General features: G+C 53.3%; 2 protein-coding genes, 1 long non-coding RNA gene and 1 pseudogene across 5 annotated transcripts; 3 read left to right on the forward strand and 1 right to left on the reverse strand.

Moving 5' to 3' along the window:
• Positions 1-1,317: 1,317 nt before the first annotated feature.
• LOC137211590 (uncharacterized) lies at positions 1,318-25,603 on the forward strand. The gene is made up of 4 exons (XR_010937147.1): positions 1,318-2,833; positions 3,202-3,364; positions 6,910-7,067; positions 25,063-25,603. It is a non-coding gene; the product is annotated as an uncharacterized lncRNA (long non-coding RNA).
• Positions 7,346-16,549, reverse strand: SGCA (sarcoglycan alpha). 3 transcript variants are annotated; one of them, XM_067714104.1, is made up of 10 exons: positions 16,403-16,549; positions 15,401-15,523; positions 15,143-15,297; positions 14,878-14,950; positions 14,337-14,535; positions 13,748-13,910; positions 12,639-12,847; positions 12,411-12,437; positions 7,808-8,000; positions 7,346-7,496 (listed from the first exon to the last, which is right to left on the reverse strand). In XM_067714104.1, the coding sequence occupies exons 1-9, from the start codon at positions 16,437-16,439 to the stop codon at positions 7,820-7,822; spliced, it is 1,167 nt and encodes a 388-aa protein (XP_067570205.1). In that variant the 5' UTR covers positions 16,440-16,549; the 3' UTR covers positions 7,346-7,496; positions 7,808-7,819. The 3 variants fall into 3 exon arrangements, with proteins under 3 accessions (XP_067570205.1, XP_067570206.1, XP_067570204.1); XM_067714105.1 differs by having other exon boundaries at positions 7,346-7,543; XM_067714103.1 differs by having other exon boundaries at positions 7,346-7,501; positions 16,403-16,548.
• On the forward strand, positions 10,584-11,754 carry LOC137211588 (histone H1.9-like). Its single transcript, XM_067714107.1, has one exon. It carries the CDS (start codon positions 11,160-11,162, stop codon positions 11,685-11,687), a length of 528 nt encoding a protein of 175 aa, XP_067570208.1. The 5' UTR covers positions 10,584-11,159; the 3' UTR covers positions 11,688-11,754.
• On the forward strand, positions 18,755-22,208 carry LOC137211589 (small ribosomal subunit protein eS17-like; annotated as a pseudogene).
• Positions 25,604-27,700: the final 2,097 nt, after the last annotated feature.

Genomic DNA, 27,700 nt, shown 5'->3' on the forward strand with positions numbered 1-27,700 from the left:
CCCCCTCTGAGCTCCTCCAAGGGAGCAGTCAGCAATACAACATGAGACAGGGCTGCTGAGCCTGCCCTGAGGGCCAGAGGAGACCTGGAGAAAACATTGCTTCCTCCTCCTTCTTCTGGTCTCCTCTGGGAGGGAAGGAGGGAACCACCAGCCCTCAGGAAATCCTCCCCAGGGCCTTGGAGAGCTGCAGTCCAGGTACTTATCAGCTGCTACCAGGAAGGTGACAGGCCTTCTAAGTCCCCAAAACATGACCCCTGGGTGTGTGGCGGCCTGGGGAGATCGTTTTGCCCAGCCCCTGCCTCCTGCCCTTTCCTTCTCATTTTTAGAAATTCCTGCTTCCTCTTCCTCCTTTCTCTCCCTCCCTTCCTTTTTCCCTCACCCTCTGTCTGCCCCTCCCTGCTGACCTGAGAGCCTGAGGCCCCCACAAGGAAGGTGACTGGTCAGCTCCCCAATCTCAGGGAAGAGGCACAGCAGTGTGCCATCCGTGGGCACATAGAGGATCCAGGGAGTCAGAACTCCGGAGCAGACCAGGCGCCCAGAGACCTAGAGACGGGGAGAAGTTGACAGCTGTCCCATTCCTGCCCCCCTCCCAAGGTCTCAGGAACTAAACCTTTGGGCAGGAAAGGCCCTCATCCCTCCCTCAGGTCCACAGAGAGATGGACCAGTCCTCAGAGGCCGTTGTCTGCAATACTAATACCTTGGCTGTCATTCAGTAGTCGTGACGGTTAATTATGGCCTTTAATAATTCATCATTAGCACTTCTACCACATTCAGGAAAGTGTAGGACTGGAATCAGCCTAAAGAGGGCAAGAAATTGTGGCTTGTAAACAAAAGTTTATTCAATATGCAAATGACCCCAAGTTACCTCATGATCCTTTGATCAATCCATTGAATGATGGCCTGCCTGACACCAGCCTAGGCAACTCCCAGGCACCTGGACCTCCTGCCCCCTGAGGCCCTTGGCTGTCTTGGTCCCATCCCTATCTGTCGCACCGGCAGGTGCACCACGCTTCTCAACTTCCAGGCCTGCCTTTTTTTTTTTTTTTTTTTTTTTTTTTTTTTGCTGTATGCGGGCCTCTCACTGTTGTGGCCTCTCCCGCTGCGGAGCACAGGCTCCGGACGTGCAGGCTCAGCGGCCATGGCTCACGGGCCCAGCCGCTCCGCGGCACGTGGGATCTTCCTGGACCGGGGCACGAACCCGTGTCCCCTGCATCGGCAGGCGGACTCTCAACCACTGTGCCACCAGGAAAGCCCGACACAGCATTTTTAAACAGTTTATAAACTTTCAAGAATGAGATTTTAAACTTTTTTTTTTTTTTGCAGTACGCGGGCCTCTCACTGTTGTGGCCTCTCCCGCTGCGGAGCACAGGCTCCGGACGTGCAGGCTCAGCGGCCATGGCTCACGGGCCCAGCCGCTCCGCGGCACGTGGGATCTTCCTGGACCGGGGCACGAACCCGTGTCCCCTGCATCGGCAGGCGGACTCCCAACCACTGCGCCACCAGGGAAGCCCCAGGCCTTTCTTAGGTTTCAAATGTCTCATTGTCCCCTCATTCTCCTGGCCAACCCAGGCTGAGTTTGACTTGAGTTTCCAAAGCTCTCCATGTCTATGGAATTCATCTCAGCCTTAAGACCAGACATTGGTGCCACTGTCTTGCTGTCATGTTTTCACCCTGTTATTCTTTTCAAGCCAAGAGGAGCTGGCTGAGGCCGGAAGCCAGGGGCTGAGACGCAGGGCTGGGTGCAAGTCTGGGTGTAGATGCCCGGGAGACTAAAGAGAGAGACCATGAGGTCAAGAGGTGGCTTTTCTGGGTGAGCGTGTGGAGCGTGACATCGCTGTGAACAGGAGTGAGCACGTGTGAGAGGAAGAGCACGTCCAGACCAGGCCCTGTGTGCAAGCAGCCCGCGGTGTGGAAGGCTCTAGGCTTGGGCTTGCTGCAATGATAAACTCATTCTCCATCTGCTGTCCAGTACGGTAGCCACTAGCCACTGTGGCTATAGAGCGCATGACATGTGGACAGTGCCCCCAAAGGACTCCATTTTAAATTTTATTGTAATTAATTTTAAAAGCTACCTGTGGCTCATGGCTACCGTATTGGGCAGCACGGTAAAGGAGGGACTACATCTCTCACTGCATATGCACAACTCTACACGTGGGTACGTGTGTGCACACGCACGTATGAGGGCACGCCAGGTGACGCCGAGTGTCAGGGCGGTGGTGGTGGCAGAGCCCTGCTGTGCAGCCCCGCCTGTGTCATGTGGTTTGGGGCCAGAATGTGGTTGCAGAGTGTGTGCAGGACAGGAGGGGAGGGGGACAAAGGGGCCATTGTATCACATTCCCACCTCGAGCCCTCCTCCCCGCTGACATCACAGCTGCCCTAAATACAGCTGCCCAGACCCGCTGCCTGCACGGAGGCACAGCGTGGACTTCCCACCCTGCTGCTCCGTGGGCTCACACTTGCTTCTCTGTGAGGGAATGGGTCATGCTCCTGTGGCTGATTTTTCAGTCAAATCCAGACCGAAAATTCTAGAAAGAGAGGAGGCTTCATTTGGATTTTTTACCTTTTTGCTCTCTCTCTCGGAATCGTGGGTCCATTTCGGGCTCGACCCCATCTCCTGGCAGGATTCTCTATAACCGAAACGTGGCGGATTTTCCCTCTTTTTTCTCCAGCTCCTTAACTGTCGGCTCCCCAGGTGCCCCCAAGACATTCCTGGCTGAGGTTGAGAGGGGCTTCCCTGCTGAGCATGGGCGCCTCAGGCCAGGGGCACACAAGGCCCGGTGGGGCTGCATGTGGGGCTCTCAAAGCCAAGACCCACAGGAGGAGGGAGAGCGAGGTGGGTTCCCCCGGCCTCCCCTGAGCAGATGAGAATGCGCCCACCGACCTAGGAGTAAACTGCATCGGTGTCCAAAGGGGCCCTGTACCCGTGGGGGAGGGGGGACGGTGGGGGGTCTGTGTACGTGCGGACTGCTTCCACACACAGATGGCGACCTGAGGGATGGGCCTGGGCATTTGAGACGTGTGTACATAGGCATGACAGAGGGTACAGGAGAGTCTGTGTGACGAGGATGAAAGGGGGACAGTAGAGCAGAGAGGAGTGTGGGGGAAATGAGGAGAGGCTGGAGGGGTGGGGCACCATCCTCAAGTCCAGGGCCGCAGGGCTCTAGTGCGGGTGAGCAGCTGTGTCTCTGTGTCTCCTCCCAGGTGTGTGCTCCAGAGGGCACCCAATAGGGCTGAGAGATGTCCATGGATCAGGAAGCAAGACCCTGGAAGAAGGACGGCTCTTGTCTCAGAGGGTAATCAGGCCCTTACACACACAGAGGTCCAGTGCTTTGCGGAGGATGTGCATGGCAAGGCCCGGAGGGAGGTGAGTTTGGTCCACATGGGTGCTGGAGAGAGTGGGGTTTTCTCTGCGTAAGACAGTGGAGGAAAAGGAAAATGGGGTAGGGTGGGGACCAGAGCACATTTTAGACCAAGGAGGCCACATATTCAAGTGCTAGGTGACTTCACTGCTGTGAGGCAAAGGCCTGCCACTCCTCAAGGTTTCTGAAAGCTCTGACACATGCAGAGGCCTGGTGTGAGGAGGTGTTCTGGAAAGTGCCTGAGTTCTGGGTTTGGGTCGATCTGAAGTGGAGATACAGGAAGGACCATGAAAACAGCACTGCGGTGGTGGGATGAATTGGGAGATTGGGATTGACATATATATACACTAATATGTAGAAAATATTAACTAATAAGAACCTGCTGTATAAAAAAATAAATTTAATTTAAAAATTATAAAAAGAAGAAAAGCACTGCCCGATAAAAATACAAAGTGAGGCACACGCGTGATTTCTCATTTCCTAGCAGCCATATTAAAAATATAAAAAGAAACAGGGGATGTTAATTTTAATAAGATATTTTATTTAACCTAAGATAACCCCAAATATTATCATTTCATCAGTACATTTGCAGCACATCTCAGTTTAGAAGTCACATTTCAAATGCTCAGTGGCCACAGGTGGCCAGCAGCTGCCTTACCAGACAGAGCGGGATTGGACAGCAGGTCAGCGCCAATGAGCAGGTGAATTTCAAGCTCCACCCTCATTCACAGGGAGAGCTTGAACTTTTCGTAGAACGGAAATTGAGTCCATTTAATCTGGATCTTAGGGGACAGGGAGATCTCACAGACCTCTGGTTTTGGGGTGACCATGTGCATGTTTGTATTCATAAAGTCTCCGTTCTCGGGAGCTGCCAGATGACAGGCACTCACCTAGTTCTCCCAAATTCTCACAAAAGCCTCAAGACAGTTATAGTTAATATCTATGAGTAAAATGTCAGAGCTGTGATTGGAACCCTGCTCTCTCTGGCTCCAAATCCCAGCAGATACATCAATGGAGCTCTCTATAACACGGGGTCTAAGTGTGTGCGTGCATATATCTCAAGAATAAGGAAGAAGTGTGCAGGTGGGGGCTGAGGCCAGCTGTAGGGGTCCCTGTGTCCCCTGGTAGCAGAGGGCCTTCTCACCAATTTGAGAGGTGGTGAGCTACCATCTAGAGTCAGGCCATGCGCAAGGGCTGTGTTTGGGATACAGGTGGAGACGCTGGGTTCTGTGGGCATCGTGCGCGTGGCACTGGAGGCGATCAATTCTCAGGAGGGGAACACAACAGCTATTTGTCCTCGGCGGTGAGGGACTGGGGTGTGACTGCCAGGTGGAATCTTGCCCCCTTGCCCTCCCCGCGTGCTGCCAGCGTGGCCGGGAGCTGGGAGCCCAGGCACAGCTCTCTGTCCTCCGCAGTCACGCCATGCCCCCAGCCCCTGTCTGGGCCACTTCCTCCCGGCCAGCAGCCAGGCTCTCGTGTGCTCCTGGTAGCTGAGCTGGGAGGGAGGCGCTGCCAGGATCCCAAGGCAAAGTCGCGCAGCAAAGGGAAGCGTGGCGCGGGCCTCGGACTCTCCCGTCCTGGCCAGCACAGGAAGAGCGCATAGGCCCAGGGTGGCAGCATGAGACTCGGAGAGGGCGGTCCCCTGCTCACGGGGTGGGGGGCAGGGATCAGGGAGGAGCCACCCCAGACAGCCCGCTGACCGAGTGGAGCTTCCAATCTGAGCAGATTCTGTGCAGCTCCAGGTTTCAGCCAGATGAGGGGCCCCGGGGGAAGGAAATTGCACATGAGAAGTCGGAGAGCCCATGTGGTTGGGGGTTGTTACCTAAAGAGTTCTTCAGCCAACAAACGTTTATTGAGCACATACGCGGTGCGAGCTCGGAGCCTCTTCCTGCCTCCACAGATGCTTCTGGGATTAACTAACTAATGGGTGTGGGGTGGCCAGCAGGGAAGGGGGAGGCACCCACAAGATAACGGTAGAAACTTTGGCAATGGCCTTGCTCACCTCACCCCCTTTGCCCAGAGAGGAGCAGCAACCTCCTTAAGAGCTCGGAGTGGCCCAGACCTGATGGCTTCCCTTCACATTCCTTCCGAGCAACCTTCCTGAGTGCCTGCTGTGTGCGGGTGCTGCACCCCCTGGGGGCACACAGAATCTTGCCCTCCTGGAGCTTACATTCTAGGGCCAAAGCGGACCCCAACAAGGCGCTCCTACAGGGCACATCCTATGGGAGAGCACGGAGGCTGGGCAGAGGGCTCTCTCTGAGCAGGGGAAAGGCCTCTGTAAAGACCTGCCATTTGGGCAGAGGCCAGAATGACTGCACTAAGGGGAAGTTGTGTGGACATGGGGACTGGGGGTCCCCGGCAGAGGGAAGAGCGAGTCGAAGGCCCTGAAACAGGGTTGTGTTAGAAGGCAGCGCGGCTGGGGCACACAAGCAGTGGGAGGGGTGGTGATGAGGTCAGGGGGGTGGACGGGGTCTCTACGCCTGGCCAAGAGTGTGGATTAACTCTCGGTGTCACGGGAAGGCAGAGGAGAGTTGACAGCAGAGGGGCGAGACTCCCTGATTTTTCTTGTTAAAGGATGGGCCCAACTGGTGTTGGAGGCAAGACTGAAGGGGCAGGGAGGAGGCAGGGAGGCCACAGGGAGGCTGTTGTGGGGGTCTGGGGTGAGATCCTGGAGCTGGCCTGGGAAGGTCGTTGTGGAAGCCGTGAGATGTGGATGGATTCAGGACATTTTTTGAAGGTGGGGATTCTGGGAAGTGAGAGAAAGGAGAGCAACTTGGGGTCCTCGTGACCCCCTTGCCTATACATTTCTGAAGAGCGGGATGCAGTGTTCAGAAATTCGGCCTCCTCTGGGGTCCTTGGCTCTGGGGGCATCGCCATTAGACTGGGGGCTGCCCTGCCTGTTTCAGCCTCCCCTCAGCCCCCAGGTTGGGCCCTTGCCTCCAGGTGAGAGAAAACTCCCATGCATCCCCCCTACCTTCCCCCTCCACACACACACACACACACACACACACACACACACACACACACACACACACACACACACACACGGGGAAAAGGGGTGATTAAGCATCAGGACAGCGGGTGGGGCCCAGGCCTAGTGTGAGGGGCGTAGAAAGGGGTGGTGAGGCCTCAGGGTGGGCTTGTCTGTATTCTGTTGGAGCTGCCCTCGGCGTCAGGGGCCTGGGCCAAAAGGCCCTGCTTCTCCCTCCCCCTCCTTACCTGGGTCCCCTCTGGGGCTTAGTCCCTGGCCTGTCCTCCCCAGGGAGCATGAGATGTGAGACGGGATGTGCCCTGACTGGTAGGGGCAGGGGTGGAGCCGGCCTGCTTTGGTTGCAGCCACCTGAGAAAAGCAAGCTGTGGCCGCTTCCTGGTCAGCCAGTCTCTCCAGGGCTCACGTGGGGACCAAGCTGAGCTGGTGACCCCAAGCTCAACAAGGGCTGTGCAGCGTCCTGTGGACCTCGACCCTGTCCCTGAGGAGCGTACCGGGAGGGGTCGCTGATCCGGGTCACTGATTCAGGGTCCTGCACCCCAACCCCCTCTCCATATCTAGGTTATGACTCCCAAAGGGACCTCCCCCCAGGAGATCTGGATGGGTGAGAGCCTGGATCTCCTGCTTCCAGAGCCCCTCAACCCTCCAGAAGGCGGCGTGGAGGTGGACATGCCAGGTTTGAAACCAAGCTCTGCCACTTGCCTGCTCTGTGACCTTGGGTAAGTCACTCATTGTCTCTCGGACTCAGTGTCCTTGTCTATAAAATGGGGATGGTGATCCAGATATCCCTCGCCATTAGGTTCATGGGAGGATTAACATCAGGGCTGCATATGCAGGTCCTTCGCTCTTACTTTCAGAGAATTTGAGAAAGGGCCAAGAGTCCAGAGGGCAAGGCGGCAGCTCCTGGCTCCCTCGAAGGGCTCCCCCAAGGCAGAAGGGGAAGCAGAGGCAATGAGGGCTGGGAAGGAGGCTGCTGAGAGGAAGGTACAGCGATAGATGAGCAGAACAGCAGGTTTTATTCTGGGCGACCTGATCCCAGATACCCTCATCCCATCCCATCCCATCCTCATCTGTCTGCTTATTCCAAGCCTGGGGTCCACTGGGACAGGAGCTGGAGTCGGAAGGAAGGATGTGGCCATGGGTCGTGGCTGCTCTGTGCGTGGGGAGAGAAGGGAGGATGAGGCCAGGGTTGGAACTGGAGCGGCAAAGAGAAGAGAGGGTGGGGGTCTGCGAGGACCAGGCCCCGGTTCTCCTGCCTTCCCTACCCTGACCCTCTGAGTCCAAGTGCTTGGCACTGGGGCCCACACACCTGGCACTGCTGAGCACCCCCCACCACTGCCTCGGAGGGGCAGACAGGTCTGTGTGCCCTTTCCCATCCGCCCCCCTCACCTGCCCCAGCCTTGAGACGGAGGCCACCTTACTCCCAGAAAAGAGGCTGGCACTGCCCAGCCGGACCCACCTGTGTGGGCCCTCAGTGCTGGTCCAGGATGAGGGGCACCCGGGCGCTGTCCACTTGCGGGGGCAGCCGCTCGCCTGTGCGCACGTTGAACATGGGCAGGGTTGAGAGTGGCCGGGGCACCTCTCGGCTAGCTGCCATCTGTCGCAGCTCCTCTGTATTCCCACGGATGGTACAATGGTGGACCATCTGGATACTGGGGACACAGGGCCAGCAGAATCATCAGCTCTAGGAGTCAGCACCCACTTTGGGGTCCAGCCTGGCATTATCTCTGAGCCACCCTGAAGTCTTCCCCGCCTACAATGTGTGGGGAGACACACACGGGATGGGTGGGGGAGGACAAACAGGAAGTTCTACGGTGTCAGCTTAGTGTCCAGTGACTGAGGCATGGGGTCTGGGTGCAGACATCCTGGATTCAAAGCTGTGTGTCCTTTGAAAGTTGCTTAACCACTCTGTGCTTCAGTTTCCTCAACTGTAAAATGGGGATGATAATAATAGAACCTACCTCCAGGATTGTTTTGGAGATTAAATGAGAAAATGCAGGCTGGGTGTTTAGAAAAGTGCCTGGCAGATGGTAAGAGTTCCTGAGATACTAAGACATGAATAGATACCTACAGTGGTATTTATTACCAGAAGCCAGTGTTTGCTGGGCTCTATATTGTTTTTATATTCTGATGGTGATCCCCTGTGTCCCTTCTAGCAATCAGTTCCCTCTTCTAATATTCTCTCCCAGCACCGAACCTCCCTCCCCGCCCCGTCATCCCCATCTTAGTCTGGCAAATCTACCTCCTTCACCTTTTCCTAGATTTGCCCAAGTTCTTTCCTGCTGGGCTTTGACTGCCTGTATTTTGGACCCTCAGACCTGGGCTCCACTCCCTCTGTAACTTGACCCCCTCCCACCCTGCCCCAGGCTGTCCCCAGCATTGCTTAGCTCCAGACACACTCAGAGTCTTGCTTCCTGTCTGTGTTTCGGACCAAGGCTCCTTGAGGCTGGAATGAGGTCCCACCCTCACCGGACTGGAAGCCCCAGCAGCGCCCAAAGGACTGACTACCACCCCCTTTAGTAAGTCCTACCTGAGCTCTAGCTCCAGTTTCCCCTAAGAAGGCTGAGCCTCGCTCTCATCTGACGTTCTCATGGGCTTGCTTTCTGCTGTCCGAACTTTAGTTCGTTTTGAGAAGTAGGGTAGGGTAGCACAGTGGTTAAGCATGAGAACCTGCTTTGGGTCTGAGTGTGAGTTCCACTGCTTACTGGCTGTGTTACCCTGTGTAAGTTACTTAACCTCTCTGTGTCACCATTTCCTCGACTGTAATGCAGTTGTTGTATGAAGTAAGTGAGTTGATGCAGAAAAAACATTTACATCTACTGGTCAGCATGCAGCAAAAGATAGCTATTATTGTGGGGAGACTTCCATGGCTATTATTATCGTTGGTGCTGTTTTATTGTAGTAGGCCCACTGATAAACTTGGCCTCCAGTGGAAGGATGTTTCCGAGCCCTTTTACATGAACCCACCCACATTTGTGGGCTCAGCCTGGAGACCTTTTCCCAGACTACCTGCTGGGTCAGACAAACAACAGGGACTTTTCAGTACGGACAATAAGAACTGGTTTTCTTAAAGGGGTGGGGGCCCCAGGCAGGGTGGAAGCAATCCTACTTACTGCTGGATCACTGATCAAATCTGGGAGGAGGAAATGATCCCTACCCATGCCCGTGTCTCAAGTCGTGGACACAGACTCCAGTTAGAGCCTGAGAGATCAGACTACAGAAAAGTTTTTCTAGCTTCCTACTGAATGTGCCGGGGAGGGTCAAGATGAGCTATTGAGTCTGGAATTTGGCAAGCAGAGTTGTCCAAAACACAAGTTTCCATTAGCAGGCAAGGGGAGGCTGAGAGGGGACGGGAGCAGGAAGCGTGTGGCAGCGGAGGCAGCCTGGCAGGTAATGATCCCTCCGGTGGGGGAGGCCTTAGTTGATGGGCCTCCTCCCCACTCCCAGCCCCACATCCGGGTCTCATTACTCTAGTAACACACACAGGTGGAAAAACGTTCTGCGGACCGTTTTCCAGAGCAGCAGCAGAAGTCAGACCCGCGGTGCCCTCCTCCGCAGTCCTTCCACGTCAGCACTTGGGCAGAAAAACCAACTGGCAGGCATTCTCCCTCTCACGCACGCACGCACGCACGCACGCACGCACGCACAGCCCCTTGAGCCCTGATTCTGACACACAGATCACAGGAGAGGGTCGTTGGGCTGGACGTTGGGCTAGAGGATGTTCTGACCAATAAAATCTGATGTAGGTGAAAAACAGGCAGCAGAATCACAATTTTGGATCATTTGAAAAATGAACCTGAACAGGCAGAAAGAAAAAAAATAGGATTTTGTAGAAATAAATCAACACAAAATCCAAACCAACAAGGGCTGATACCACGCGCACGCGCACACAGGGTAAAATTGCTTATTGACTCGAAACTGATGGAGGAAGCATAGTTTCCTGACACCAGCAGAGCTAGAAAGTTGACCCAGGAAAGGCAGACCTGGTGGAAGTAACTGGCCAGAAGAGAATCCCCGCAGTGGCAGGAGACGACACTCATCAAATTTGGCACAGGCCCCCAAATTGAGAAATAAAATCCTCCTTGTAAAATTTACATAGAAAATCACTGATCCCAGTGGGGGAAAATTCTACCAAATAAAAATGAAAGCAGAAAAAAAAGCAAATCTTTTTCATTGCTTTGTGTAAAAAGTTGATCAAGGAATTAAATCGACTTAGATAGATCAAGGAATTACATTGATGTTCACTCAGGAACATTTATTCCCCATAAAAATTCAAAAATGTTGGTATAATTCTGATTCTAAAAATGTATTGTTTAACCCAATGGATTTATATGGTGGGGTCAAAATGGGGGGGTTAAGGCGCCCTAGAGTCAGCTGGCGAGAACATACACACCCCGTGGGTCCACCTGCTTGGCTCACTCAGCCACAGCCCTTCTCCCCAGGCTCCCTGGCACGTCAGATGCCCACACTACCTGGCGTCTGCCCCACCCAGGGGGGAACAACGGGGCTCCTGTGACCCTCACAAGATTCTGGTGACCTCACAATGCTCCCCTGAGGTCACCACAGGGATAACCTTACCACCCTCTGCACCTGAGGCACAGCTCTGCTGAGGCCAGCGTGGGTGACCATCCTTAGCCCTCCTTCTGGCCACCCAGGGAGGGCAAGGCTCCAGCCAGAGCCCTACAGGGAAGCCTCTGAGGGAACCAGGAACTGGGACGCACCTCCTCCACCGAGGAGTAACTCAGGGGAGACTTCCAGCCACCATCCTGGAGGTCCTCGCACCCAGTTCCCTTCACTGGCCCCAGGAAGAGATGAAGAAAGACACTTCGCTGCCACCCCCATCTGGGCCCTTGGCCTCAAACAGTGCCCTGGGTGCAGTCCAGCAGGCCAGCACGTCCGGACTCCCGAGCAAGAGAGGGACTGGGTGCCACGCCTCCTCCAAAACCCACCGGAAGCCCAACATATCCAAAGTGATCCTGGGGGTCATGGTGAGCAAGGGGGCGCGCAAGCGCGTGTCCCTGGCTACCCTGAGGAAGGCCGTCGCCACCAGCGGCTACAACATGACCCGCAGCGCCTGGCGCTTCAAGCGAGCACTCAAGAGGCTGGTGGACAAGGGCATACTCAAGCAGGTGACAGGCAAGGGGGCCACAGGCTCCGTCTTCATGGCCAGCAAGCATGCCTCCAAGTTCAAAGAGACGGCAAAGAGACGGCAACGGCAGCGGCAGTGGCAGTCGGGGCAGCGCCGGCCTGGGCAGCGCCGGTTGCCCATGGGCTCCAAGCAGGGGCACAAGAAGCTCGCCAAGGGGGTTCGCAGGGCGGCCAAATGCTGCCACAGTTAACCAGGAAGGCTGGGCAAGCAGGGAGGGCTGCCAGGCCCGCCACAGGCTCAGTGCAGTGGGGATAAAAGGAGCCTAACATTTCACACCTGCCTCCTGGAATCTCTGGGGTTCAAGGGAGAGGGACAGAAAGAGGTCTGGAGGCACAGAGGACAGGTAAGGCCATGGGTGGGGAAAACCTGGGCAAAATAAGAGTGAGATAGATTTGGGAAGGGCTGGAAGGATTGAAAGCACCCAGATATTAGCTGGTCCAACCGCATCATCTTGCAGGTGAAGAAACTGAGGCCAGAAAGAGTCACAGTAACTGTGTGGCAGAAAGCAGCCTGGAACCCAAGTGTCTGACTCCCAGCGAACCGTGGTTGTGTGTGTGTGTGTGTGTGTGTGTGTGTGTGTGTGTGTGTGTGTGCACGCGCTGGAAGCCTTTTAAGTTGCTTTCTAAAGTTGCTTCTCAAGCCCTTTCTCCCAGGGTGGCAGCAGATCCCTGAAGCTTGGCTAGGTCCCCTCTCCTGTCCCACTTTAGGCTCCTCCATGGAGACCAGAAAATGAGAAAACCAAGCCAGGACAGGTCGGGCCCAGCGCCCAACAGCCGAGGGCTGGAGCGCACAGGCCGAGGGTAGCTTCATCATCCCAGAGTAATTTGGTTTGTCTGCTGCTCATGGAGGTTGGAGGGTCCAGCCTGCTAGTCTAGGAGACCTCCCACCCAGCCCCCAAATTTCCCCTACTCACTCAGAGGTGGCCAGGTCTCTCTTCAACCTGGAAAAACAAGGGAGGGGATTAGCTATTATCCACAATCCCTCCCGGTGCCAGGCCAGGCAAGGGGCCCTTCCTCCCTTCCTGGCTGAGGACTCTGCTCCCTGAGGGATCTGGGTCCCCACGTGGCACCAGTGCCACAAGGAATCCCACAACGTGAGCACCAGCCCCAGTGCCCTCCCTGCCCTCAGCCCCCACACTCACCGTCCCTCCCGCCGGCAGCACATAACGTAGGCCAGGAGCAGGGTGAGCAGTAGGGCCACCAGCAGGGGCACCAGGAGGGTGACCAGTGCGTCGGTCAGGAATTCTCGGGCTGTGGCCTCGGTGGGTGGGCAGAAGAACGGGTCGTGCTCCAGGATCCCATCACCTGGCGTGGGTACCTCGTCTGCCGGCTCTGGCACTGACTTGTCCACCTGCTCAGAGAGCCCAGGGCTGACCCAGGAGTGGATGGCCAGACACAGAGAACCTCAGGGCGCAGGGCAGGAGTTCTGGGGCCAACCTGCTCCATGCAACTGCAGGGATTCCTCCTGCCTGGCCTCCCCCAGCTCATGTGACCGAGCAGAACAAGCACTGGTCTAGGTGCCAGGAAAGAAATTCTAGGAGAGGCAGGACCGCACAACGGTTAGAGCACAGCTCTCATGTCTGACTGCCTGGGTTTGAATCCTGTTTCAGACAAGTGCTATGCTGCAATGACTTACCCCTAGGTGCCTCGGTTTTCTCATCTGTAAAGTAGGGACGCTAATAGTGGTACCTGTCTCCTGGGTGGTTGTGAGGATAAAACATGTTGATTGCATAGTGCATTGCCCATGGCAGGTGCTCAAGAATGTTGATTACCAGTTCCTGCCTGTGCTGTCGGTCAAGTCACAGGAAGGGTTCCTAGCCCTGGGAATAAGATCTCTAGGGACTCTAGACCCCTCAGCTCAATATCCCAAAGAGCAGTAGTGAGCATCTTTGGTTTATAACATGGGGGTGAGAGCTATCTGTCCCTTATTTTAGGCCAATTTGCTGTGACACCTTAGAGGAAAATAGAGCTGTCACACAGAGGCCCCAGGTGGAGAAAGGAGTTTGGAACCATCCTGTGGGAGTGATTGTTCTAGCTGTTCCGTTGGGCACAGCTGGGGCTCCAGGAGCGGGTGATCCCTTGTCTGGATCATGGGCTCTGTTGCCCTCTTGTGGAAGAAGGTAGAACATGTGTGTGCGCACGCGCGCGAGTAGATAATTGAAGAAACGGAAATGGGATGGGATGGGGATGGAGGAGACCGTGATGGGGGCCATGCCCCGCCCCCACCCCTAGAACCAGGGTCCCTCCTCACCAACAACACGTTGCACCAGTCAACTCGGAAGTGAGGTGCCAAGGTGTCATAGCAGGACAGCAGTGGAGGCTGGCCCTGGGCACAGCGAGCTTGGCTGTCCGGGGATGCCACCATCTTCAGGCAGGTGGAGAAGGGTGAGGAAGAGCCCACCTTGATGTATACCCTGGGCCCAGACAGAAACCACTATCAGAAAATTGGGGGTATCACTGGGCACTGGAGATTTGAGGGTTATGGTCACCCTGAGATCTGGGGTTATGGTGAGAGTACACAGAGCACCCACCTTCTGGGGCCTTGGCCCCCAGGAATGTCCTTTGATGGATGGATCTATCATGTCCTTATGGGCACCAGGAAGTGCAGAGTTCAGGGTAACTAGGGTTTGGGCCCAGGAAGGGCAAGAGGGAGGAGATGAGGGGGTGGCCAGAAGGAAGTGGACAGTGATGTGATGTTGGGAAGTAAAGATGCGCACGGTGAGCGTGCAAGTGGTAAAGCCCCACTTGGAAGTTAGGGAGACCCATGTTCTATGCCCACCGCCTAGACAAAAGGCAAGCTGCCCCCTCCTCCAGGAAGCCCTCCTGGGCTGCATGCCTACCCTTCCTTGCGGCCCTCGATAGGAAGGGGGACTCGGCCCCCACGGTCCAAGGCAGAGGTGATGTTGAGCAGCTGGAGTTCCCCTGGCTCCCAGAGCCCCCCCAAGGCTGTGAGGAAACGGCCGGCAGGTGTCGAGGGCAGCACCTCCTCTACATCATGGCTGCGCACCAGGAACTCAGCCTGGTATGGTAGCAGGGGGCCTGGGAGGGCCAAGTGGGCACCTTAGGCCGCACCCAGCCCCCAGCCCTGCGTGGATCCTTCCTAAGCCTCCCACCATCCAAGCTGGTCCCCGTATCCCCTCAGCTCCCTTCCTTCCTCCCTAATACCCCCTATATCACAGGCCTCAAACGCCCTTCCTCCACACCCACAGCCTCAGTTACTCGCCCAAGCCTCCACCGTCTATCAGCAGAGCAGCCGAGAATACAACTCCAGAGTCTTTCCAGGGTGCCCTGCTCCCCACTACTCACTCTACACCCGCCTTCCAGGGGAGATCCCCCAAGACTGGCATTGGTGGGGTAGGGGTGGGGCGGGGCTGGCGGTACCTTCTGGGTCTCCAATCAACAGCACCAGCCTATGCCGGGTGGTGTCAAAGCTGTCCCGATTGTAGGCTGTGACCTGGAGGATGGGGTAGAGGGCTGAGAGGTGGGGTTAGGAGAGAACCTAACCCCTAACCCCGGGTGGTGCGGCTGGGCCTGGCGGGAGAAGACTGAGATAGCCCACCAAATTAGAGGCATGTGAGTCACGTAGATGAGTGAACGCCGGGTCCCTGTTGCAAGCGACACAGCCCACTGGGGCCCCTACTGGTACCTCGATGACCTGGCGTCCGCGATCTGCTGGGGTGGGGGCGCCATAGAGAAAGCCAGGCTGGTGGGGGCTGCGCTGGGCGTAGCGGAGCCACCTGGGCAGGTCTGGGTGTCCCTGGAGGTGGGCGTGGTAGGTGATAGGGACGGTGGCTGGGACAGCTGGCGGAAGGGAGGAGAGGGGATTGGAGACACAAGAGGAGCCTTCACCAGCCCTGGGCCAGGCGCCCCCAGCCCACCCCGGTGCCTCTCAGGCCCCTCTCACAGACGACGAGCTCAGGAAGGTGCAGGAAGTTTTCGCGATCCAGGGTGTGTACAAAGACGCGGCCCACGAGCGGGTGCAGGGTGGTCTGCTGGGCCTCGGTGCGCCCCAGCCCTGCCAGGAGACCTGTGGGGACCCACGACCCCCAGACACACGGCCCAGCCTCAGTCCTGGCCAGGGAATAAGGTCCCCTTTTCCACCAGCCCCTAGTGGCCCTGAGGGAGTGGAGACATGTGTGAGAGGAGGCAGATGGATTTGCTGGCTCCCAGGCAGGATGGGTTGGGGCCCTGGCTGTGCCGCACACTTTAATCAGTGACAAGACCCAGACCTTAGTTTGCTTTGGATTCACGGAAGCCCCTCACTCCTCATTTTGGGCCTCCATTGAGGGTCACAATGGGCAGGGACTGATGTCTGGCTGAAAGGGGTGTGGGGTGTGTGAGTGTGTGTCTGTGTGTGCGAGTGTGTGTGTGTGTTAAGAGCACTTGGAAAAGACCCCCAAGCTGACTGTGGGAGGCTGGAGGGGGTAGGAGGGAGGGAGAGGTAAGGACCCCTCGGAGGAGGCAGGTAGCCATTCTGAGGCCTCCACCCACCTCCCCTAATATACAGAGGGGAGAGGGCCCACACTGGAGGCCACTAGGAGCTGAGCAAAGGGGAACCTGAGCCCAGAGCCCCAGGGAGAGGACCTGCCCCAGTGACCCTCACACTCTCCCAGGGCCAAATTTAGCCTGGACCCAGAAAGAAGCCAGCCCATTAAAGGGCCCATGGCGCTCTGGGCCTGTGCAGTTAGGCCCAGCCTAGCCTAGGACACCTTGCCCCTCAGAGTTCCCAGCCAGCACCCCATATCGCAGCTCCCAGCCCCAGTTCCCTAGAGCCCCATGGGCTGTGGAATTTACACCCCAAAGTCCCTGTGGCCCTTGCCTCACCCCGATCCCCAACCCCTCCCCTGAGGAACTTCTCACCTCCCCCCCAACCTGGACCTCTCCCCTGAAGAAGACCCCAACTTACCCACAAGGAGAGAAATCCAGATTAGCACTGCTGCCATGGCTGTCCCAACCTGGCCCTGCCTGTGAGTGACAGAGACAGGAGCAGGGAGCAGGGAGGAGGGAGGAGGGAGGAGGGAGGGGGAAGGACGGGAAGATGTCCCAGAGCAGCTGGGCCCGGCTTCAGCCAGCGGGACCCTCCCCTTCCCCACCCAGAGCAGGCACTAAATCTAGAGTGGACACCCTCCTCACAGAGTGAGGGCCCTCCAATCATCCCCTTCTTAGGGCCAGAGTATATTTTCTAAACCATCAACCTGACTGCCTGAGGCCCCCCTTAAAACCCTAATGGCTTCCATCGCCCTGAGCTCCGCAGCGGCTGATGGCTCTCAGGCCCTGCCTGTACCTGGCCATGCTGTCCAGAATCCCCTCTCTTCCTCCTTACCCCCTCCCCGCACACACACACTACCCCAGGCTTCTGCCCTGCCTCCCTCTGCTGCCCCACAACCTGATCATCTCTCCTGAGTATACACCACTTTGCACGAGCTCTTCCCTCTGCCTGGAGCTCCCTTCCTGCCCTAATCCTACCTTTCATCCTACCTTCTACTCACCTTGCAAGACGCAGCACAGGCATCCTCTCCTCTCTGAAGCCTTTCTGTCCTCCCTCCTGTGTGGCACAGCCAACCACACAGTGTTGCGGGGTGGCCTGGGATCTCATGATCTTTGCATCCCTGGACCTAGCCCAGGGCCTGGCAACTAGTACGTGTAGGGGGCGAGGTGACAGCTTCATGAACAGCACGTGAGGGCACCCATTCACCCAGCCCTCTCCTCAGACTAGGCACCCCCAGCATGCCCCCCAGGTCCGGGAAGAGAGAGAGCCTTGGACAGAACCAACCAGGTAGAGACAGGGAGTAAAGGAGGCCTGCAGGCCTGGACATGAATCCCACCTTGACCCATTCACTGGAGAATATGGCCTTGAAAAATCATCTGCCCTCCCTAGGCTCTGTTTCCACGACTACAAAGTGGCAAGAACAGTGCTCTCCTCCGGGTGTCCTTGTGAGGAATCCACAAAATCGTGAATTCAGCACATATTACAGAGCACCTGCTATGTGCCAGGCACTGAGGGGGCAGAGATGAGCAGCCCCTACTCAGGTGGAGCTCTCACGTCAGCAGGTGATGACAGCTGCCCTCTGCCTGCTACTGTGCTGAAGGTTTTACATAGATTTACATATAGTAACTCATCCCATCCCCACGGCCGTTCCATGAAGCAGGTATTATCTTTGTCCCCATTTTACAGATGAGAAAACTGAGGCATGAAGGGTGTATAACTTTCCTGAGGCCACACTATAGACAGCTGAATGCATGTAAAGACCTCAGCCCGGTGCCTGACTCAGTCCAGGATGCCGCCAACGTCCTTGCCGGTGGGGTACCACTTCCCCTTCCTTCCTGCGTCTGCCGAAGGATCTCAGTACAGGTGTGATGGAAGCGGTGTGCCCTTCTTTCCCTGGACCACCCATTCAGAACAAGCAGAGGGGCACTCTCCCCAGATGCCCTGAGAAGGAGGCAGGGGACTGTGGGTGCCAGCGTTCCAAAATCCTCGGTACCTGTGTGAGCATTCTTCCTGGGCCTTGAGACATAGGGGGTTGCCACCTCATCCCCAGAGGCGAATGCCCCAGGCAAGGACATCTGGGACCTGCCCTGAGTCAGCCTGAGAGGGAGGGTGTTGGCCTGAAGATTGGGGTGACCGGTGGGCATGTTACTCAGTCCTTGTCCCTTCCTGTCTCTCCCCACATGACCATCCCACCTGTCCTTGGATAGCCAGCAAATTCCAGAATGAGTGTCCACTTAGGCTCTCAGACAGGGCAGGGTATGTCCCAGAGTCACCTTTGTACCTCTCTGCCTTCTCAGAGATGGAGGGCAAGAGGAAGAAAGGAGGCAGAGGAAAGTCAGAGGGCTCTGGGGGAGCAGGCAGAGGTGCCAGAGCCTGGCTAGCTGCCCAGGCCTCAGCCCCTCAGTGGCTCCATGTGATTCCCTCCCTCCCTGGCTGCTGCCTCTCCTGCTATTTTTAGAGCCACCCAAGCACACCCTCAGCTGTCTTAAGGTGGCATTGCCCGAACCCAGTGCCACCAGGCCCACTGAGGCCAGCCTTTCTTACTGATCCTTCGCTCTCTCCCCAAAATCAAGGGAACCAGGGACTGGGCCAGGAGGCAGCTGGAAGTCCCTTGAAAGTCTCCTCTGCCCCACAGATGACCTCCCCACCTCAGAGCTGTCTGGATTGCAATCTGCTGCTATAACAGATTGAGTGCCTTCCGTTCCTTGAGGCTTAAGGGTGGTGGTGGTGGGCGGGTGTCACAGGGTCTTTAAACCTATTCTGGAAATTTTAAAATAAAACTAAAATATATAGAATAATACAATGAGCCCCCGTATATCAATCAGCCAGCTTCAACAATGATCAACTTATGGCCAATCTCATTTCATCTAGAGCCCTCCCAGTTAATTTCCTCTGTCAATATTTCAGTGTGAATCTTTGAAAGATAATGACTTTTTAAAAATATAATCACAATTAAACTACCCAATGACATTATTTTACCATAAGGTTAATAATAATTCCTTAATATCAGATCTATAGTGCTCAACTTTCCAATTTCTCATAAATGTCTTTTTTTTTTTTACAATGTACTTGATTGAATCAGGATCTATATAAGATGCACACATTGCAACTGATCGATAAGTCTCTTTGAAATCTCTTTAAATCTTTGGAGTCTCCCTCCAACTAACTCTCTGTCTCTCTCTGCCCTTGGGGTAACCAGGTCATTTGTCATGTAATTTCCAAGTCTGGATTTTGCTGATTGCATCTCTACTGTGTTCTTTAAAATAGTCCTCTGACCTCTGGACTTCTTATAAATTGTATCTCCTGGACATTGTTTTTTCTTGTAAATTGTAGTTGGATCGAGAGTCCTGATCAGGTGTATATTCCACTTTCTTTGGCAAGACCACTTCATAGGTGGTCATAGGAGCCCATCTTGAGCTCCTGATTTTGTCCTATCCAGCTGAAGCACCCATCTAGGTGAACTGGAGGGTCAGTTCTGCACCTGGGTTTTTCTCAGCCTTGTCTCCAAAAGCCCAGCCCAGGTTCCCATGCCTCTGCTTTACTCCTGCTACTCCAGCCCTGACCTCAGCTAGCTGATTCTCTGTCCCTGCTGCTTTGCCTTCCGCACCTGTCTCCCCAGCTTTCTGCCCCATCTTGGCCCGTCAGTGTCTCAGTTTAATCCCTTGGGTCCTTTGTCCCTGTCTCTCCCCATCTCAATGAATGTTTGCTGAATAAATGAATGATTGATTGAATAATATATCATCTCCCCAACTCTCTCATTCCACTTCCGTCTCTATGAACCTGTTTCTTGATCTCTGAGAGCCATATTTTCTTCATCTGCATCTAAAACGGAGGGTTAGATGTTGGCATGAGGGACAAAGGAAAGGGATTCTCGTCATTGTGATCTGACTGTCGCATCTGCCTCCCAGACTCCACCCACATCTTTCTCCTGCATCCTCTTCGCCGCCTCCAGCACTATAACAAAGGGTGCGATCTGACGGTCTGCCACGAGAGGGCGCATTCGCCAGTTCAGGCCCGGACTTGCGCCTGCGCATTATGGGGCCCGAGCCAGGTGGCCCGTTGGAATGGCAACAGAGAGCCCCGCCCCAGGCTACGGATACGCGTCAGAGGTGCTTGCTAAGCTCGGCGGCTAGAGGGGGCGACGGAAGAGGGGACCCACGGCCTCTAGCCCTTGCTCGTCCTCCCCTTCCGGGTCCGGAGGATGTTCTTCCAAACAGGGAGGAGAACCCGCGAGGAGGCAGGGCACTGGAGACAATGCCCTGTTTCCCACTCTCTCCATCATTTATATCATTTCTCCGACTTGAAACACTTCCATTTTTCCCCACCCCCACGACGTTTGGGGACACCAGCCTGAGGACCTAAGTGTACCCAGAATCTTACCCCCCTTTTATCGGTGAACTTCAGTCTTCAGAGGGGTTCCTTGAGCCTCGTGGCCGCCCAAAGCTATCAATCATGAGTCTGAGCATGCCAGAGACCATCCCTGGCCAAACTTTTTAGCTTAGAGGAGAAACACAGAAGGAGGGGGACTGTCTGAGGCTTCACAGCGCAGTGTTCCGCACAGCTCGATTGCTGCACTTGGAGCTTACAGCCCTTCCCTTTCTGTAAAGTGGGGGCAATGTGGGTCCACGAGATAACGGAAGAAAAAGTGCTTTGTAAACTGTAAAGCTCTGGAGAGAGTAAGGGGTCTTTTATTTATAACAGTGCAAGGCAGGAGCCGCCCAGGGCCAGCCCACTGGCACAGCCCAGGAGCTGGGAGAGGTCAGATTTAGAAGCTACCACTCAGCGATAGAGGATTAGGAAATAAAAGAAACAAAATCTCACTCTTTTACCAAGGACCTGCCAACATGGGCCACATTCACACCAAAACCGTGAAGAAGGTGGCCCGGGTCGTCAATGAGAAATAATACAAGTTCCTGGGCAACGAATTCTGCACCAACAAGCGTGTGTGCGAGGAGGTGGCCATTATTCCCAGCAAGAAGCTTCGCAGGGAGAAAGCAGGCTATGTCACACATCTGATGAAGCAGTTTCAGAGAGGCCCAGTGAGAAGTGTCTCCATTAAGCTGCAGGAGGAGAGAGAATTATGTGCCTGAGGTCTCAGCCCTGGATCAGGAGATCATTGAAGTAGATCCTGACACTAAGGAAATGCTGAAGCTCTTGAACTTTGGCAATCTGTCCAACCTGCAGGTCACTCAGCCCACAGCTGGGATGAATTTCAAAACACCATGGAGCCAGTTGACTCTGCTGTGCTGTAATATTTTCACCGAAAACCTTGGGACCAAAAAAAAAAAAGGAAAAAAAGACTCAGACTTTTTTTTGCAGATGGTATGATTATATAGAAAACCCAAGAGATTCCATAGGCATGTTGTCAGAGCTATTAAGAGAGATCAGCAAGGTTGCTGGACAAAGTTTAACATCCAAATACAAATAAAATACAAAATTCAGCAGTGTTTCTATACACAAGCAATAATTTATTAGAAACTGTAATATCTTTTTAAAAAGAAATAATTCACAATAAAATTAAAATTGTACAGAACCCAGAAAAATATTAGAAAAGATATCTGAAGATATTTGTGAAGAAAAACTATAGGCTATAAAACCATAAAAACTATAGGCTAAAAAAAGAATAAATTGAGCGATGTATTAAGTTTAGGGATGAGAAGCCTCAATGTCACTAAGACAGTTCTCTCCATAAAAATATGTCGATTCAAGGCAAGTCCGCTGAATATTCCAACAGGATTTTTCAAAGAGCTAAGCAATGATTCTAAAATTCATATGGGAGAGCAGAGGACCAAGAATAGACTAGACAATTCTGAAACGAAGACTTATTTGAAAGCGATAGTAATTAAAACAATGTGGTATTGGTGCTGGGCTAGACAAAGAGATCAATAGAATAGAGTGCCCAGAAACAGACCCAAGCATATGTGGAAATGTGATTTATGATGGCAGTGGCATTGCAACGTAATGAGAGAGAATAGGCAACTCAATAAAAAGTGTTGTGACAGTTGACTTTTCATCCATAAATATTAATTCCAGATGGATTAAAGACCTAAAAGTGAGAAACAAAACTTTAAAATAATTAGAAGAAAATGTAGGAGATCTCAGAGCAGGAAAAGTTTTCTTAGATGAGAGACACAACTCACAAAAGATTGATTTCATTACATCACCAAAAAAAAAAAAAGATTTCTTCTATGAAAATGACGTTATAAACAAAGTTAAAAGACAAGCAACAGCCTAGGTGATAATATCGGCAGCACATAAAGCAGATAAAAAGTTAGTATCCAGGATATGTAAAGAGCTCCTACAAATCAATAAAGCAAGCACAGAACTTTTGAGTGCCACCCCAAAGGGCAGTCTTTCCCTTATTCCTTGCTAACAGACTCCTGATTCAAAAGTCAGGGGTCTAGGCTTTGGGTGAGGCTGGGCCTTCCCCATCTGCATCAGGTGAACAGTGATTGGTCTAAATAGAGCATGATAATACAGTTCTTCTGGTCAACGATTAGTTTAGGTGTGGACCTGGATGCAGTTCTGTCCACTGAGACCAGAAGGAAGAGCTCCTGTGGGCCTCTAGGAAAAAGACACTGAGAAGAAAGCATCCACTTTCTTCTGCCTCTGGACACTGTTGTCTGCATGAGACGCCCGGAGCTGAGGCAGCCATCATGGACCATGGTGGGGCCAGTCTAGGAAGCAAACAACATGAGGAGGGTCTTATAGAAAGATGGAAAGAACCTCTTCCTTGATGTCATAGTTGAGTCTCTAAATGAACCAAACCTGGGACTCCTTGTTATGTGAGATAATAAAATTCCCTTTTTTGCTTAAACCACTTCTAGTTGGGCTTTCTGTAACTTGTATCAACAGCTGCACTGGAGAGCAAAGGATGTGGACGTAAGCAATTTGCCTGGAGGAAACCCAGATGGCCAATAAGCATGATAAGATGCTCTACCTCAGAGGCAGGGAATGCAGATTCAAATGAGATACCACTTCACACCCATCAGATTGGCAAAAATAGAAAGTCTAACAAGAGCAGATGTTGGCAAGGATGTGGTCAGATAGGACATCTTGTACAAATGCTGGTGGTGAAAGCATAAACTGGCTTAGAGAGCAGCTTGGCAGTACTAGTCTAGGTGACAGGGTGCCTGCAACCCTGCCTTCCTGCTCCGAGCTGTGCACTCCAGAGATGGGTTAGACAAGCACAAGGGTGTTCATCGCAGCCCTGCTTATAACAGCAAAACACAGAAACAACTAAAAGGCCCATGAGTAGAGGAACTGATGAATAAGTTGTGGCTTATTCATATGATGAAATAGAAAACAGAAGTTAATATGAATGAACCAAAGCCACATGTATTAATGTGGCTGCATCGTGGAAAACACCTCAAGTGAAAAAAAGACGCAAAATGATACACACAGCATGATGGTCATTATATACATTTTAATAATACAGAAAACATTACCATACGCTGCTTTATGAATACTTAAATGTGTAGGGAAAGTATGAAATTATGGGCTAGACTTAAAAGGTAAGGAAATTCTGACATATGTTACAACGTGGGTGAATCTTGAGGACATCCTGCTATTCGAAATAAACTAGTCACAAAGGGACAAATACGGTATGATTCCATTTATATGCTGTACCTAGAGTAGTCAAATTCATAGAGACAGGAAGTAGAATGGTGGTTGCCAGGGGCTCGGGGGTGGGGCCTGGGGAGTTATTGTTTAGTGGGTAGAGAGTTTCAGTTTGGAAAGATGAAAAAGTTCTGGAGATGGATAATGGCGATGGTTGCATAACAAGGCAAGTGTACTTAATGCCAATGAACTGTACACTTAAAATGGTTAAAATAGTAAATTTTATGTTATGTATATCTGACAATTAAAAATGGTAATTTAAGAATTATGGGCTAGGGACTTCCCTGGCGGCGCAGTGGTTAAGAATCCGCCTGCCGGGCTTCCCTGGTGGCGCAGTGGTTGGGAGTCCGCCTGCCGGTGCAGGGGGACGCGGGTTCGTGCCCCGGTCCGGGAGGATCCCGCATACCGCGGAGCGGCTGGGCCCGTGAGCCATGGCCGCTGGGCCTGCGCGTCCGGAGCCTGTGCTCCGCGACGGGAGAGGCCATGGCAGTGAGAGGCCCGCATACTGCAAAAAAAAAAGAAAAAGAATCCGCCTGCCAATGCAGGGGACACGGGTTTGAGCCCTGGTCCGGGAAGATCCCACATGCCGCAGAGTAACTAAGCCCGCGTGCCACAACTACTAAAGCCCGCGCGCCTAGAGCCGGTGCTCTGCAACAAGAGAAGCCATCGCAATGAGAAGCTCGCGCACCGCAATGGTAGCCCCTGCTCGCCACAACTAGAGGAAGCCCGCGTGTAGCAACGTAGACCCAACGCAGCCAAAATATTAATTAGTTAATTAATTTTTAAGATTATGGGCTATAAAGGATGCATTCCAAATTTGTGAGAGTGGGTAGGGTGGGCAACAGGACTGGGGATAAAGAGAAAGGGGATTGGGGCTTGGTAGCGCAGTGGTTGAGAAGCTGCCTGCCAATGCAGGGGACACGGGTTCGAGCCCTGATCTGGGAAGATCCCACATGCTGCGGAGCAACCGGGCCCGTGAGCCACAACTACTGAGCCTGCGCGTCTGGAGCCCATGGTCCACAACGAGAGAGTCCAAGATAGTGAGAGACCCGCGCACCGCGATGAAGAGTGGGCCCCGCTCTCCGCAACTAGAGAAAGCCCACGCACAGAAACGAAGACCCAACACAGCCAAAAATAAATAAATTAATTAATTTTAAAAAAGAGAAAGGGGATTGAACCTGTGCCCCCTGCATTGGGAGTGTGGAGTCTTAACCACTGGACCACCAGGGAAGTCTCTGATAGCATTTATAAATTCTGTTTGTTATGTGATTCTCTGAACTTTTCTTTTTTTTTGGCCCCTACCAGGGATCAAACCTGAGCCCATGGCAGTGATAACACCAAGTCCTAACCACTGGACTGCCATGGAATTCCCTGAACTTTTCTTATTTTTAAAGAAACTTTTCAAACTAAAAGTAAAAAAGTAAGTGCACATTCTTTTTCTTTTTTTTTTCTCTCAGAAACAAGAGTTCTCCAAAGTAGAACTGCCCTGAAGTGGCAACATTTGTCACCCAACCCTCGCCCTCAAGGCCACCTGAAGTGCAAAGGATTGAGTGTGGAGCCTGAAAGCTGGCTTTGCAGACAGTACCTAGGCCAGGCGCATGCAGCCTGGCCGAGCCCGGTGGAACCAGTTGGGAGGGGAGCTGGCAGGGCCAGGATTCTCTCTCCTTTGACCTGGGGCAGGTGAGGCAAAGGCTGGTGGGAAGGTGACTCTGAGAGCCAGTCTCTTCCCCAGGCATCCACTGCAGATCCAGAGAGCAGATGAAAAACAGAAACCAACATCAAAACACAGGAATGTGTAATAATAGCAGTTGGAGCAGTTCTACGAATCTGCTGATGACAAAATAATATTGCTCAATCTTTCCAGTTATTTTTTTTTCTTTGACCTCCCTGCATATCTCTGGAGCTCCGACGGCTATGGCTGTCTGCTTTGCAAAATACATATTTACAAGCCCTCTAAGCTTAGCTAAATATAGGCTTTCTTTTAAAGCAGCTGATGATTTGGAGAAATCTTTCCTCTGTCCTAACCCTTCCCTGCCCCCAACACACACACACACACACACACACACCCTGACTCTTCCTTCTTGGTCTCCTTCCTGAATCTCTAAGAGGTATCTGAACTTTCCAAGTGACACTAGAATGAAGCGTGGAGGGTGGATGAAAGAAAGCGGGGCAGAGCAGAGGGACCCAGGCAAGCCAGTCTCCCAGCTGTGGGAGGACCCCAAGGGGCACTCTTTCTGCAGGGGCACTGGGGGACTTGAGACACTAAGAGGAAGGAATGAAAAACACTTTGGGAGGTAGAGAAGGAAGGTCACCTTCACTCCAGGGATGATCCCAAAAGCTTTGGAGGAGCTGCAGGCAGGGGGTGCTTATATTTCAGAATTTCATATAATAGACCTTAAAAGGAAACAAGAGGCCCTATAGTCCAATGAAGACACAGGTGGAGATGCAAATACCGATGCCCACTTTCAGTCGTACCTCCCCACACGTGTACACGTGTGCACACACACCCATACACATTCAGATATACATGTAATCAATAACAACCAAGCTCCTACTTTGTGCCAGGAGCTGTTCTAAATGTATTTAATTCTCACAACACTATGAGGTTGGTCTGTTATCTCCATTTTACACATGAAGAAATTTGTTGAAGTCCCTTAACTGGGCAGTGGCAGGTTGGAGATTCTAACAAAGATGGTCTGGCTGCAAAGCCCATGTTCTGCTCTGTTCCAGAATTGGGAACAACCAGGATCACCTATGCTCGGGAGACACACTCAGACATTCAAATTTGAGCAAGTTGAGGAAATTGGGGCTTAGGGAGAGGAAACAACTAGCCCAAGGTCACTCAGCAAATGGGTGGAGCTAGCGCTCGGTTCAGACCTTGTGAACCCTGGTCTCTTTCCTCCAAAACTGGTAAGTCACTTCCCCCTTCAAGTCTCAGCCTTCCTCATTCCCCCTGGGAAGGGGTCAGCCAAGGGCCGCTAAAGGCCCTTCAACACTGACATCCTGGATTTGAGCTCTCCTGTATATAAAACATGTACGCATAGGCAAGCCTTTCCAGCATCCTTGGATTAGCCCAAGTCCCTGGCAAAGGAGGACAGATGAAGGAGAGTGATTGGGGCAGGGGCCACTGGCTCACTACAAAACGACCAAAGAGCGGGGTCTAGGCCAGTCTTTGCTCAGATGACCCTAGCCACGGAAACACCACTTTCCGAGGCTGAGTCTCAAGGCCCCAGGGCTGGGAAGAGAAGGCAGCCTTGGCACCCAGCCTGGATGTGAGCCCAGGGTGCTAAGAGCTTGGGATTTATCACAAATCAGGTCTGTCCCTGCCTTCATCACCTTCATCACCTGTCTTTGCAGTTAACACCTGGTGTTTAAAACTATGAAGCCTCGGGCTTCCCTGGTGGCGCAGTGGTTGAGAGTCCGCCTACGGAAGCAGGGGACACGGGTTCGTGCCCCGGTCTGGGAAGATCCCACATGCCACAGAGCAGCTGGGCCCGTGAGCCATGGCCGCGTGTCCTGCGCATCTGGGATCAGAGGGCCCCCATCAGATTTGAGGGTAGGTGGGAAAACAGGGAGGAGCTTTATCTGGAGAATAAAGATTACCTCTCCCTATAGAAGCCTCCAGGCTTTTTAGCAAGAACTGGGGAAGGCACACACCCTATTTTCTGTGTTCCACACTTTCACCTCAGTTTACCCTTATCAGAGCACAGAGAGGCTAAGGGATTTGTCCAGCGTCACACAGCTAGTAAGTGGTGGAGCCAGGATTTGAACTCTGGCAGCCTGGCTCCTGCGCCAGCTTTGGGAACCACTCTATTCCACGTCAGAGGTAAGGAAGGAACTTCCATTCAAAGACCATCAGGCAGCTCCACAAAGGAAAAAGTAGAGAAAGAATGGCTAAATTACCCTGGGAGATAAGTAAGGATCTGAGGATCACAGCCTGAGGAATGAAAATTAGGTTCACACCCTTCAGTTTGGGCGTAACCCTCCCCAAAGTAACCGCCCTCCTCACCCTCCCTGCAGGTGTGATTATTGCCTCAGGCAGGCAGGGACTGGGTGGAGAAGATAACAGCCATTCCCCACTCCTCTCACAGGCCA

The sequence above is a fragment of the Pseudorca crassidens genome, chromosome 19, assembly GCF_039906515.1.
Source record: "Pseudorca crassidens isolate mPseCra1 chromosome 19, mPseCra1.hap1, whole genome shotgun sequence".
Lineage (NCBI taxonomy): Eukaryota > Metazoa > Chordata > Mammalia > Artiodactyla > Delphinidae > Pseudorca > Pseudorca crassidens.

Excerpts from the sequence above, each read along its gene's own strand:
- LOC137211588 (XM_067714107.1), top strand. The coding sequence starts at position 11,160 with ATGAAGAAAGACACTTCGCTGCCACCCCCATCTGGGCCCTTGGCCTCA.
- SGCA (XM_067714104.1), bottom strand. The coding sequence starts at position 16,439 with ATGGCAGCAGTGCTAATCTGGATTTCTCTCCTTGTGG. Across the intron at positions 14,951-15,142 it reads GCGGACGCCAGGTCATCGAG|GTCACAGCCTACAATCGGGA; the intron begins GTACCAGTAGGG and ends CCCATCCTCCAG. Across the intron at positions 14,536-14,877 it reads GTTGATTGGAGACCCAGAAG|GCCCCCTGCTACCATACCAG; the intron begins GTACCGCCAGCC and ends TGGCCCTCCCAG.